General features: G+C 45.7%; 1 protein-coding gene across 4 annotated transcripts in view; it reads right to left on the reverse strand.

Moving 5' to 3' along the window:
- The window catches only part of CARD11 (caspase recruitment domain family member 11), a 182727-nt gene that overhangs the window by 44239 nt on the left and 124188 nt on the right, over nucleotides 1-14300 (reverse strand). Inside the window, exon 1 of one of the 4 annotated variants that reach the window (XM_054041287.1) lies at nucleotides 8624-8711. The exons of 2 other annotated variants lie outside the window; for them this stretch is intronic. Coding sequence is in view for 1 of the 2 variants with exons in the window: in XM_054041283.1 (XP_053897258.1) it covers nucleotides 7959-7989 (31 nt within the window). In the remaining variant the exon portion in view is untranslated. Of the gene's footprint in view, nucleotides 1-7958; nucleotides 8039-8623; nucleotides 8712-14300 lie in introns of those variants that run through there. One more of the 4 variants, XM_054041283.1, reaches the window with a different exon arrangement.

The following is a 14300-nucleotide window of genomic DNA, read 5'->3' on the forward strand; positions in this document are numbered from 1 at the left end:
CAGAAGCGGCTGGTATGTCCGGCTCCTAGGCAGAGGCGCGGCCAGGGGGTTCTGCGTGCTGCCTCTGCCTGCAGGCACAACCCCTGCAGCTCCCATTGGCTGCCAATGCAGCTCACGGCCAATGGGAGCTGTGGAGCCTGCGCTCGGGGTGGAGGCAGCATGCAGAGCTGGCTGGCCGCGCCTACACCCAGGAGCTGAGGGACGAGGATGTCACTGCTTCTGGGGAGGCATGGAGCCAGGTAGGGAGCCTGCCAGCCCCATCAACCCCCCAGCACCAGCAGGGGTCCTGGGTCACACACCACTACCCCCGCCCCCAGCACCGGCGGCACCCCCAGTCTGCCCCACCAGCACCCGTGGCACCCCCCAGTCCGCCCCCCTAGGACCTGCAGCGCCCCCAGTCCGCCCTCCCCAGCACCCATGGTGCCTCCCGGTAGTCCCCCCCAAGAGTACCCATGGCACCCCCGGTCCATTCCCCAACCCCCAAGATTTTGTCAGGGGTATATAGTACAAGTCATGGACAGGTCACGGGCCATGAATTTTTCTTTACTGCCCGTGACCTGTCCATGATTTTTACTAAAAATCCTTGACAAAAACATAGCCTTAACCATAATAATAATGACAGCAGAGAGCTTTTTTCATAAGCCCTCTCTTTGGATAGATGCAGCTTTCCGGTATCAGAGCAACATACAACAACAACAAAATACAATAAAAAGAGAAGAATTTTGTGCTATTTTTCCTCCTAAAGGAAAATCAGAATGTGAAATGTGATAGGGAAATCACTTCTTTTGCTTAAAGAACCAGGAAACGTGGCTTTATTCTTGGCTCTGCCACTAGTTTTTCATATAGCCTTGGGTAGGTCATTGAAGGCCAAATTTGCAAAAGTGGCCTCTGAATTGTGGGTGCTGAACTTTAGACAACCTCAGTCTAATTTCAGAGGTGCTGAGTACCCACCACTCTCACTGATTCTGGCTGGAGTTCTGCACTATTGAAAATCAGGCCCCTTTTATTTAGATACATAAATATGGATTTAGATACCTACCGGTAACTTTGGGAACCACATTTGAAAAGTTTGTCCAGACAGGTGTCTAAATTTGGATACCCTAGAGGAGGGAAACCTAAAATCAGAGCCTGCTTTTGAAAATTTGAACCTTAGTCTCTTTGTGTTGCAGTGTCTCCATCTGATAATCAGGCCTTGGCTACACTGGCGGATTCACAGCGCTGCCTCTCCGAGGGGAGTAGCGTGCAGTGCTGCGAGCGAGCGTGCAGTGCTGCAGGCGCTGATTACACTGGTGCTTTACAGCGCTGCACTCGCTGCGCTCGGGGTGTGTGTGTGTTTTTTCACACCCCTGAGTGCAGCAAGTGCAGCGCTGTGAATTGCCAGTGTAGCCAAGGCCTCAGGATAGCAATAAATACCAACATCACAAGGCACGATTCATTAGTAACTGCGAAGCACTTTGAAATCCCAGGATGGTAGGTATTAGGGAAGTATTAATTATTATTACTACAGTATTATTACTTCAGATTCTGAAATCCTCAAAGTATCTCTAGGAGGCCGAGAGCATTGCTGGATAATCAAGGTTGAAAATAGCTATGTTTCTGCTTTACTTAGTTTGGGTGGACACTGAAACAACCACTTCAATCAGCACTCCCTCTCTCTGTCTATAAGAGAGTCAACCAGCTTGCAAAATGCCCCAGCGTCAGCAAAATGTAGAAGATATAAAATGTCGGACCCATAAAAAACAGAATAGAAAGTTTTAAACACAATAAAGTTTTCCATTAGCATAAATATCTTCTATCCACTTCTCTTACTGAGTCAGGCTTCTTGTTACAAATAACTTGCAGCGGGAAAGAGACTATTACTAGATTTCCAGGGGATCAGTGAGGTAAAGCTGGGTCCTTGTCCTAAGGCATGTCCCCATCCCAATCAGGAGAAGGCTAACGAGCTTCTCTGGGCTCAAATGGTACCAAATTGCACACCTGCAAAGCGTGCTCCAGCTGAAGGAAGCGAGCTTAAAAAAGAAATCTTGTCACAGGAAGACGTAGCAACCAGGAGGAAAGCTGCTGTGTCCCAGAAGTAGCGGACTCTTGCAACAGAGCAGCAGAGAGGGAAACAGCTGACAAGCCTCTGCTGCCTACAAGGACTTACTAGACCTAGGACAACCTGATCACTGCAGGGCAGAGGTTGAAGGTAAACCCTGACCCGGATCCAGCTGTGCCAGACTGCCATATACAAATCAGACCTTTATAAGGGAACTCAGAGACTGAATGTCCCCTTAAGCAGGAGATCCCCATAGTGCCAGAGAGTTTGGCGTAAAGTTCCCAAATGGGGAAAGGACTCTGTAAGTGGAAGAGACTCAAACTGCCTGAGTGTGACCCAAAGGAGAGGCCCAGCCTATCACAGTCCTCACTGAGGACAGTTAGGAGGTACGCTCATATATCACTTGATTTCACTTGCAGTTCACAAGAGAGTTACCCGTTATTCAGTTTCCCTCTTGGTTCACAAGGGAACCAACTCTCATTTTCAGTACACATCAGAGACGAGAGGCAGAGACAATCCAAACCTAAACTGTGGTTTAGAATGCTCTGGAAGCAAACCCAACTCACTTCTGGCAAAAGGAGAAAGAAAGAATTCCTCTTCACTCTTCATACTTATTATCACTTCCTCAAGAGAGTCAGACCTAGAAGAATAAAAAGGAGAAATCTACAAAGTTGTCCCTACATTCATATTTATGTCCTTATGAAATATTAAAATAGTGGAATAAATCCCAGAAGATTAGTTCCTAGTCAGGAGTTCTAAACAGGAGAGAACAACTGGAATGAACCTCAGAAGAGTTCTACTTTCCCAACTAATAACAGAACGACGTATAAAACTCCATTCCACCAAAAGTGAAAGAATCATGCATGGATGACGCAAGGATCAATTATTATCATTATTGCGTAGTGCTCAGGAGTGGCTTTGTACCTCACAGTCTAGAAAAGATGACATGCATCAAAGACAGAATGCTGGAAATTGTTCTGCATGCCAGGAGAATCTTGCTTAATATCTGAACAGTACACACTCTTGCTTATTCCATTTAGTTTTACTTGAGCTTGCATGGGGATTCCCATCCCTAGCTTTAATCTATTTTGTGGAAGGGCAAATTGATCCTTTACTGAGAATGCTGGTTTGTCCTATGAGATGTTGCTGTGGAGGTCATGTGTTCTCCTAATCAGTGCAATAATATTTAGTATGTCACTGCAGTGACTTCAGTCCGGTACAAGATTAAGATTCACTTTTTCTGCAGTGCTTTCCATCAGGTAAGATATCTGAGGTCCAGGGCAAACCGATTGTGCATTCCTCAAGTCTGTTAGCCTTAGCCCTTCAGAGTTCTTATCAAGTTCTCATACAGGAAGGAAAATGACTAATTTTGTCTGAATAGCAAAACCCACAACAGATTGTGATAGCCCAGACAGGCAGCATCCAATCAGATTTGCCTGCACAACATCTATTACCAATAATAAAAACACAGAACATGGAAAAAACCCTCCTTCGCAAACAGCATGGTAGCGACGCTTAGGCTTTTTTGCCACCCTTTCTGTGTGTATTCTCTTCTATGCAGGTATTTATATCCCGCCCACCACCATAGCATCTGAGCACTAGTTGCTAATCATTTTGAAAAGCATCGTTGAGTGACTTAGGAATCTACATCCCATTTTGAACGCTGTGAGGCTATGTCTGCTCTTAAAATGCTACACCGGCATAGCTGCAGCTGTGCCACTGTAGTGCTTTAGGGTACACACTCACTACAGTGCTGAGAGGGGTTCTCCCATCCCTGTAGTTAATCCACCTCCTAGAGAGGTGGCTAGGCTGTAGCTTGCAGTAGCTAGACTGACAGAGAGTTCTTCCATTGACCTAGCACTGTCTACACCAGGATTAGGTCTGTGGATTTTTCACACCCCGAGACATAGCTATGCCAATGTAAATTTTCAGTGGAGACCAGCCCTAAGACAATGAAACTTGGGCTCCTAAGTGTCTACATCATTTTTGAAAATGGGATTTAACGTAGGCTCTTCTGAAAGTGTTACTCATGGCATTTCCCAATACATACTAAGAGAAAACGGAATGATTAACAGGGTGATCAGGACAGACAACTTGACAAGTGTTACTCCTGGGGGAATTCTGCGCCACTGCGCAATGCAGAATTTTGCAGAAAATAATGTTGTGCGCACAGAATTTCCTCTCCCCCCACCCCCCCAGAAATGGGTTGCAGAGATGTTGGATGCCACTAGGGCCAGTTCAGAGCCCAGCTCACAAATAGAAGACAAGGCCGGGGGAACTGGAGGGTTCCCAGCAGCTGCAGTTTCCAGCACACCCTGAAGGAAGGAGAGGGGCAGTGCGCAGGAATCTCTGTGCAAGCCTGGGACCCAGCATCAGGCTCTTTCTCCCTCTGGTTCCCTGGCCTCTGTGGGGGTAGAGGATAAGAGGGTCTGGGCCTGCAGCTGGCCTCTGGGGGATAGGGAGTGTGAGTGGCTGGGGTAGGCCCATGGCTGGGCTGGGGTGTGTGTGTGAGTGTCTGGGCTGAGGCGGGGGCATGGCTGGTCTGGGTTGGGTGGGAGGGGGTGTGAGTGTCTGGGCTGGGACAGCCATGGCTGGGCTCTAGCGGGGAGGGAGTGTGAATATCTGGCTCCCCAGCTGGGCTCTGTGGGGAAGGGGACAGAGAAAAAGGAACTGGGTTGTCGTAGGGGTTTCTTTACCTCTCTACTCTGGGGGGAATTTTTGTGTGTGTCTGTATTGTTACAGACATACTTGCTGACAGGTATTTTGAAATACATTACCAAAATAATTGAAACTGGTGTGATTATATAGTGAAATTTTGACAAATAAAATTTGCAGAATTTTGCAGAATTTTAAAAATTTGTGCCGAATTTTTAAGGCGCAGTATTCCCCCAGGAGTGTCTGAAGACGTACATCTGAATTTTCAGATGTGGGCATCTTAACAGAGCTTCTTAGGTGCATATGTAGCTGCTTTATACATGCACATTAGGTGCCAATCTAACATCCAAATGTAGGATTTCAATGCTCCATTTATATCACCATCGTTTAAAATGGTGCCTCTAGGGACAGCTCTCCTGTAACAGAAGGATGCGAAACAGGAGGAAAGAGAGATGGGGAAAGACAGAAAAGAGAAACAGGGATAAGGAAAGATCGAAGGGAGGAAGAAGAAGTAGGAAAGGTGAGAGAGAGGGGAATGCAGAGAGAAACAAAGAGGAGACACAAGAGAGATGGGGATGAAAGAAGGGTTATAGTAAAAATGGTGAGAGGTGAGACGCAATTGGGGAGATACAGGGAGTGTAAGATTGGGAGGTCCCGAGACAGATCTTGGCATGCTAAAGATTAGTGTTAGTTCAGAGCATGCAAATCAAGCTAATGGCACAATAATTTTAATAATTTACCACAGGAATTTAGTGCGTTTAAAAGGATTCGAGAAGCAGCAAGCAGAGAGATGAAAGCTCGACACTTAGTAAGTACTTTAATTTACACATCCTCCACGCTACTGTGCATGATGATGAGGATGACGACAATGAGGGTGATATTGTAATACAAACAGGTTTAAAGACTGGATTTTTTTGTTTGAATGCAGCATTTAGCTGCTGACACAGACACTCTCTTTTTACTAGAGTGCGGGGGAAAACAGAGGTATAAAAAGAAGCTGTTGTCCTTGGGTAGTACATGGCTCATGAGATACTTGATCTAGGGAATGTTGTTGAGATTACGGGAAGTCCATTGCCAGGCTTCACACTTGTTTTTAGTGGTGATGAACAGTCTGTTTTTACAACTGGGATCTGGATTCCAACTAGGCTAAGGGGAGGAAGAGTTACGAGTTAAGAGGAAGGGGAGGACAAGATGCTAGGTACAGGAAGGTCAAGTCGCCAGCCGTTCAACTCAGGAGATCTGGGTTCAAAATTCATTTTGGCCATCAGTGCAAATGAGTCTGGTGATCTTAGCTTAGGTCTTATTGTTAAGGCTAAGATTTTGTCACACATATTTTTAGTAAAAATCACGGACAGGTCACGGGCAATAAAGAAAAATTCACAGAAGCCCATGACATGTCTGTGACTTTTACTAAAAATATGCATCACAAAATGGGGAGCTGCAGGGTCCCCACACCATCCCAAAGGTCCCCAGCTTGGAGCTGTGGAGTCACCCCACTGCCCATGGCTCCCAACTTGGGGCACCCCAGCAGACTGTGGTGGCTTGAAGCTCCGGGGCACCCCTACCGTGGGGAGCTGCAGGGCACCCGCCCGTGGTGGCTGGGAGCTCCCGGGGGCCCTGCTGTCCGTGGCGGCCAGGAGCTACGGGGCACCCCCACCGCCCACAGCGGCTGGGAGTTGCGGGGCATCCCTGCCCCCCCACAGCAGCTGGGAGTTGCAGGGCACCCTCGCAGCGGTTGGGAGTTGCAGGGCACCCCGCCATCCACTGCGGCTGGGAGCTCGGGCCCTCCACAGTTTCCAACCACCATGGGCTATGGGGAGGACTCTGCACCTCCCAGGCGCCAGAGGCTCAAGTCACGGAGATTTCTGGACACCAAAATCGTTGCCCTACTTATCGTATATATCTGTGTGTGTGTTCGTCCCCATCATAAAACTAGCACTAACTCTAGTACAGTGAGCCTTGGCTCATATTAAATTGAATTGACAGAGCTGTGTGGGAACCAAGGTTGGGATAGAGGTTCATTCTCACATTAGCAAAAGCTCCCACTGCCCTTGCATGCATTATAGCTGGTTCTCATTAGTGCTATTAGCATCTCCCTTTTATGAGTACAAACAGAAAAATATTAAGAGAGAATGAAATGTAATTGTATCATATAAAATTATCATGGGTGTTATTTACTTAAGTTTTGGCTTATTCTAAACCCATATGTTACATGGGTTAGAAAATGCGTCCACAAAATTCAAACTTGCAATGTTTCTCTCATCCAGTGAGGTCAATGGGATTCTTGTTGAAAGTACAGTATTCTGTCATTTCCAAACAACCAGTTCATGACATGGAATGTCTGAGAGTCAGGACCAGATTGTCTCATTTACCAGGAAGTGTCCAAATTCAGCAAGAAATTAGCACAAAGTCATGTGACATTCCAATGAGCAGAAAGGCCAAAATTTTCATCTGTTACATTCATGTAATTCCACTGTCTTCATCTTGGCCCAGATAAATTCATGAATACTACTTTACTCAAAAGACTGTATGAGATCCAATATCACCTACTGTTAGGAATGTACTGTCACACTCCTGCTCACAAATGAGAGTACTACACGGTGGCTAGACAAAATACAAGAAATATGAGATATGAATAAGTAACAAGCTGACTGACAGTTTCAGAAGACAGATGGATCTTAGCAGACCTACTACTCCCAACACATAAGACAATACAAGACACAAAACCTCACCACTAAAATAAAGTATCACAATACAACAATTCTGGCCTTTCATGGGAATATGACAGCTCTTTCAAACATCTCAAATGCACTATACACATGTATAATGATTTCACACCTAGCTCTCTATGTAGAATCAATCACTTGTATGTTTACCAGCGAACTGTTTACCGTTGAATTTGTCATCCCAAAAACTGCTCAGCACCCTAGGGCCAATGATTGTTACCATCTGTGTACTGCTTCTTGATCCTCACATATATAGTATTCACCTAACTACTTATTCAATTTTGTACCTCCCTGTAATTATGCCTTTGAAATGCCAACAGTTGTAATGTAAAGACTACTTTTTGGTGCACCATCCAATTTACTAGTCCAGTTGCTCACACGTTTCTTTCTCAGATCCGCCTGAAGAACGAAGTAAACCCCATACATAACACAGGCATCAGGTGTCTTTCCAAGCCAGAATCAGTGGGTCAAATGATGGGACATGCTACTGCACTGCAACTTAGCAGAGGGTGTGCTAGCCTCTGGGGGAACATACTTACTCAACTGGTGGTAGGCTCCATTCTCAGGCATAAAGCTCCTTGGAAATGGCTCTGGATGGGCAGTGCCAACGTTCCTAAGACTCCCTTTGTGGTACCCCTGGCTTAAAGCTGGAAGTACAGTGCTGTGAGCTCTTCCCCGCAAGCAGAGCACAAAGCACATGTAGAAATCTGGATGTCACTTGGCAAGGAAAATTACCCAACAGATAAAATGCAACACTGCTGAGGAAGTACAAAGTCCTACTAGGAGTGAGAAGCAGCTCCTGGCAGGCTACCTACAGTTCTGCTGGTTAGAAAGCAGTGCCTTTCATACAGAAGTGGCTGAACCTTTTAAATAAGTTTCATCTAGTTAAACTGGCTCCCCCTCATTACCCCCTCTGATCCCCTCTCCTTCCTCTCGCTCTGTGTCCTGCCTCTTCACTTGCTGCCGCAGCGGGACTGTGTGACATAGCTCCGGAAGCGCACACCCACCATCCTCTCTCAGAAATGCTGTGTCTATATATAGCAGGGGGAGAGGTGTTGGGGGCTGCCTCACTTCCCCATTTCTTCTGAACAGAGGCTGTGAGTGACTTTAAAACATGACACCTCTGTAGAAGGAAATCAAAGAGGAAGTGTCTCATGGTGTTAGAGAGCTCTGCTCTGGATGTGATGGGGGAGAAGGGTATTACCTGAAAACAGCCTTCTCTTCTGCAGACATTACGACAGAGGTCCTTCTGCAGCAACGTGTGCATCAGTGAAAGGGTGGGGAAAACAAAGATGGAATGCACAAGACCATTCCCAGCCTGGGAGAACGTTCCCTTGAGACAGCCTATTAAGGCAGCAGCATGATGAGCCGCACCGTAATGAACTCCTAACTCCTTAACAGGTGGGACTGTACTTTGTTCCTGTAAGCAACGTTCTCCATTAATCATTATCCCACTGCCAGGGAAAAGGAATAATAGCAATACTCAGGACTTCTATAGCAGGTTCTACCATCAAACATTACCGTTTGTGCTGTGCAAACATTACTTAGTTAAACAAATCCCTTTGCGCTGCTTTACCTTGAAACTGTACCCATTGCTTCAGCTAAGGAGAATAAGATGAGGTACAAACACCAGTATGGAAAAGTTGTTCCCAGCAGGACTAGCGAAACATGGCATGAGACGGAATTCCACTTTCACCACAGAAGAGGCCAGTTGGTTCAATTCAGAGTCAAGTTGCATCACTGGTGAAGAGTGGAGAAGCCAAGAACTGAACAAGTCAGAAATCTAACTATCATCTTCTCCTAAGAGAACGTGGTCATCATGGGGAGCAGTATGGGGAAACACAGGATGAAGGAGTACTATTGACTGAATTCCCCTCTTTCAGCATGGGAAAGGAGCAGTTAGGAACTGCCAGATCAGATCAGAACAGTGCTCCATCTAACATGGATATCCTGTTTCTGAGAGTGGCCAGTACCAGTAAAACACCCTTTCTGGAAAATACTCTAAAAACATGACGAGGGGTGGGGGTCGAAGAATCCCAATCCCATCCATTTAGGGGGCCTTTTTTTAAAGGCACGAAGTGCAGACACCTAAATCCCACTGAAAGTCAATGGAAATTAGGTACCAGAGTATTGTTCGGGCCTTTGAAAATTTCCCCTTTTGTATTTGGTTTCTCTCCTGAAACATGAGGAACAACAATCCTTACCCATGTTTCTTCTAGCTAGTGGAACTGCAGAGATTGTGTGTATAAGTTATATACCTTGCTATCTCATATCACCCACTACCAATGGTTAATTATGTTTTTTGCAAAAGAGCTATCCATCGGTGGTCACCTTTTTCTTGTAATATGAGAATAGGTAAATAATTCCCACACTTGAGGATTGAATTCTTTCAGCTCTCAGCTCTAGTCAAGAGCCTTAGAACTAGATTTTTTATTTTCCTTCAACCCACAATCAAGGTCATGTTTTGCAAAGAGCTCAGCTGCCATGTAAGCAGCAAAATAACAGCTGGGGTGACCCAGCGACCCGTTGGTGTCAAGTGGCAGAGGACGTAAGGGATGCATAGGAGTTTACAGGGATCGCCTGGGTCTGACGTCTACAAAACAGTGCACCAAAGGGTGGGATGTGAGGTCTCTACCAACAGCTAGTAACACACTGGTCATCCTAATCATGTATGGATATTTAAGCAGCTGTGTGTATACACTGAAAACGATATTCTTAAGATATGTGAGTTATAAGACAGCTCCCCAGAAGACGACAAGCAGGTTTGCATCAGGCAAGGGTAGGGCGACCCTATGTCCCATTTTTAAAGGGACAGTCACATTTTTTGGGACTTCTTCTTATATAGGCGCCTATTACCTCCCTCCCCCGTCCCATTTTTTCACAGTTGCTATCTGGTAACCCTAGGCAGGGGGTAGTAGACCCTTCTCTCTCTGGCTGATCATTGTGTGACTTACAGTTTAAGTCTTGGCTAGAAAATGCAGCAAATACTTTAGATGGGCTAAACTTCACCAGACAGGAGAGTATCTGGGTAATTCAGTCTTGTGTATCATGTTATTTTACATGTAATCTTTTGTTTCCAATACTTTGACTTGCTACTTCTCAAATCTCTAAGCTTTGTTAAATAAACTTGTACTTGTTTTCACTTCAACCATATTTAAGTGCTGTGTGTTAAACAGAGCAGTGTTCTGAAGGAAAACTGGTAAACTGGTGCACAATGCTTCTTTGGGAGCAGCTAATCTGTGAATACTGAGAGCGTTCAGTGGAACAGGAGCTAGACACTCCAGGGTGGATGCTCAGAGGGTTCAGGTGTTGGAGTGTGCTGATCACTAACCAGGGGGGATGTGGGGCCTGCACATGTCTGGAGGGAAATGCTTGTGTTGCTGGTGGAGTTGGGGAGCTGACTTCTGGTAGGCACAGACAAGAGTTCCTCATGCTAATGGCAGATGGTGGCGGGGTGCCTCACAACCCTAGATGCCCTCAGGAAATATCACAGCTGGACTTTTGAAAGACCTAGCCCAGATGGTGAGAAAATCTGGTTCTATGTGTCACAATGGCAGGGAGCTGCTGGGTACTAAGCCCTTCAGAAAATCTGGCCCTTATTTAGATGCCTAAATTGGCTGAGCTCTTTGAAAATCTTGGTTCAGTTATAGATGCTGAGTACTTGAAAATCTGTTCCTTAAAGCCTTCTTCAGATGTTAGCTTTGCATGAATAGGATGTGGCTATAGAACACTTCTTGCATACAAAGCTTGCTGGAAGTAGTAGTTTATAGTTCTGGTTTGATGACACTGTATAAACTTTCCACTACTACAGAAAAACTACAAATCCCAAGAGGAAGAGACATGGCACCATAAATCAATGCTTATGCATGGTAATATTTAATCCTTGGGAACCCAAGAAATAAACATTCTGCTGGAGAGTAGATGGTAGTAATCACTGTCAATGGACCAGTCTAGAGTCTTTTTCAACATATTATCTCCCATCACAAACAACCTTTTGAGAGTTAGATTAGTATTTGCACCTTGAACCCTTCAAAAAAAATCAAAAAGGTTCTTTCCCATCTCCTCAGCAACACTGCTTTCTGAGAAGAGCAAACAGAATTGTTTTTCTTGTATTCAAAAATTAATATAGTGTAATAACTACATGGGGTTTTAGATTAGACTCTCCTTCCATCATTATTTGTTCTGTTTATCTTCCTTGTGAAAGCTGGGAAGTTTCATCTTGCTGATTCAGCTGCCTGAGCCAAAATGCAAAAAAAAAAAAAAAAAAAAGACTATTTAAAAAAGGTCCAATGATTTTATTTTCTCATCATAAATATGAAATTTAATTAGCAGCTCACTGCTAACAAAGCCACCATGGAAAATGAGACTGAGGTAACAGGCAAGCATAAAACACAACTGTTAAGCAGCAGGCAATTTAACTCCTGCTTTTCCCCGCCAGATCTTCAGCTCTTCTAAGGCTGTTGTGCCACGTTTTTCTTTCCTGGGAAGGATTCTCTGTCCTTGTGGTAGCAATCACTCCAGTGTGAAACAGCAACATACAAAGTGCAAAAGAACAACAGAAGAGGAGCACCGGGGGGCTTACCAGAGTCCTACAAAATATATAGAAACCTAGTATCCCTCACTAGTCTTCAGCCCACATCCAGGCATTTGTGGGCTGTGCACCTTTGCCTCAGGGCTTACCATGTCTCTAGCTCCCCTAGCTCCAGAGGGAAAGGAGGTTGTATGAAGGGGTAGGGTTCCAGAACTCGGGCTCCAGCCTGAACCTGAACGTCTACACTGCAATTGCCTGAGCCAGCTGACACGGGTCAGCTGCAATGAAGACATCCCCTAAGAGCAAGGGGCTTGTTCCTGGGAGTGTGTGTATGTGTGTTATTCTGCCAGCTCCTCTGACGCGGCTCCCAAGCAGCAGGAGACAGAAGTTCTTGCAACTGGGTCTGTGTATCAGTGTGGGTGTAAGGGGGAAGGAGTGTGCCAGGTTCCTGCACAACCACACAGCCACAGCTGCCTGAGGTAAGTTCAGAGCAAGGATGGACAGGTCCTTTTTGCCCTGGTGGAGGAGCACAAGTTGCCAAAAAACCCCAAACAACCCTGTACAGAGTCATCACTGAAAAGCGGGGAAGTACTGTGGGAGAACACTGGGAGAGCTGCCTGAACCAGTGCAACCACAAAACCTGCACTGCCTACCTGTTCTAGCAGTGAAATGGTTGGAAACGAATTGGTGCGGACAGAAATGTTCACAGGAGCTGCCCGGGCTAGTGCAAGTGAAACGATTTTTGGACTATTTGGGAAGCATTTGAAGCAATTCTGTGGGTGGGCAAGAGTACTGCTGGTACTTGAACTAGTGCTGTAAATGACAATCTTTTCTCATTGTTGTATGCAGTGTTGTTGTAACCATGTTGGTCCCAGGATATGAAAGAGACAAGGTGGGTGAGGTAATATCTTTTATTGGGCCAACTTCTGATGGTGAGAGAGACAGAGTCAAAAGCTTGTCTCTCTCACCAACAGAAGTTGGTCCAATAAAAGATATCACCTCCCCCACTTTGTCTCGCTAATATTTTCTAAAATAGATGCCAATTCGGAGGAGGATAGGGATTTCTGCAGGGAGACTTGAATGAGCTGGTGAATTGGAGTATCAGAAATAGGATGAAATTTAATAGTGAAAAGTGTAAGGTGATGCATTTAGGGATGTCTAACAACAATTTTAGTTACAAGCTGGGGACGCATTGGTTAGAAGTAACGGAAGAGGAGAAGGACCTAGGGGTTCTGGTAGACCGGAGAATGACTATGAGTCGACAATGTGACGTGGCGGTGAAAAAAGCAAATGCGGTCTTGGGATGCATTAGGCGATGTATATCTAGTAGGGATAAGGAGGTGCTGCTTCCGTTATGTAAGGCGCTGGTGAGACCTCATTTGGAGTACTGTGTGCAGTTCTGGTCTCCCATGTTTAAAAAAGATGAACTCAAATTGGAACGAGTGCAGAGAAGGGCCACTAGGATGATCAGAGGAATGGAAAACCTGTCGTATGAAAGGAGACTAGAGGAGCTCGGGCTGTTTAGTCTGACAAAACGAAGGCTGAGGGGGGATATGATTGCTCTCTTTAAATATATCAGAGGGATAAATACCAGGGAGGGAGAGGAATTATTCCAGCTTAGTACTAATGTGGACACGAGAACGAATGGATATAAACTGGCAGTGGGGAAGTTTAGGCTTGAAATTAGACGAAGGTTTCTGACCGTCAGAGGGGTGAAATATTGGAACGGCCTTCTGAGGGAATCGGTGGGGGCGAGGGACCTGTCTGGTTTTAAGATTAAATTAGATAAGTTTATGGAGGGAATGGTTTAATGGTAAAACATATTAGCTGAGGAATACCGAGCAATAGCAGGTAAATAATATAATGGCTAACAAGGGTCAGGCTGGAGACTCTTGCCTACATGCTCGGGGTCTTACTGATCGCCATATTTGGGGTCGGGAAGGAATTTTCCTCCAGGGTAGATTGGCTGAGGCCCTGGAGGTTTTTCGCCTTCCTCCGCAGCATGGGGCAGGGATCACTAGCAGGAGGGTTCTCTGCCAATTGAAGTCACCAAGACACAGGATTTGGGGACTTCATCAGCAGAGTCAAGGGAAGGGTAGGGACAGTTTTGTGGCCTGCAGCATGCAGGGGGTCAGACCAGATGATCATAATGGTCCCTTCTGACCTTAAAGTCTATGAGTCTATGAGTCTATGAGATGGGCCTTAACAGCACTGGCCCTGGTTACTATTTAATTCTTCTGGCTTCACTCCTGAGACTTCAGGGCAGGTCTTAAAATCCTGAAAGATGCTGGAATGAGGTTGCATACAAACAGTTTGCCTACCAATGTGACATACCCAGAGGCAGTTCTTC

This window comes from Malaclemys terrapin, chromosome 10 (assembly GCF_027887155.1).
Source record: "Malaclemys terrapin pileata isolate rMalTer1 chromosome 10, rMalTer1.hap1, whole genome shotgun sequence".
NCBI lineage: Eukaryota > Metazoa > Chordata > Testudines > Emydidae > Malaclemys > Malaclemys terrapin.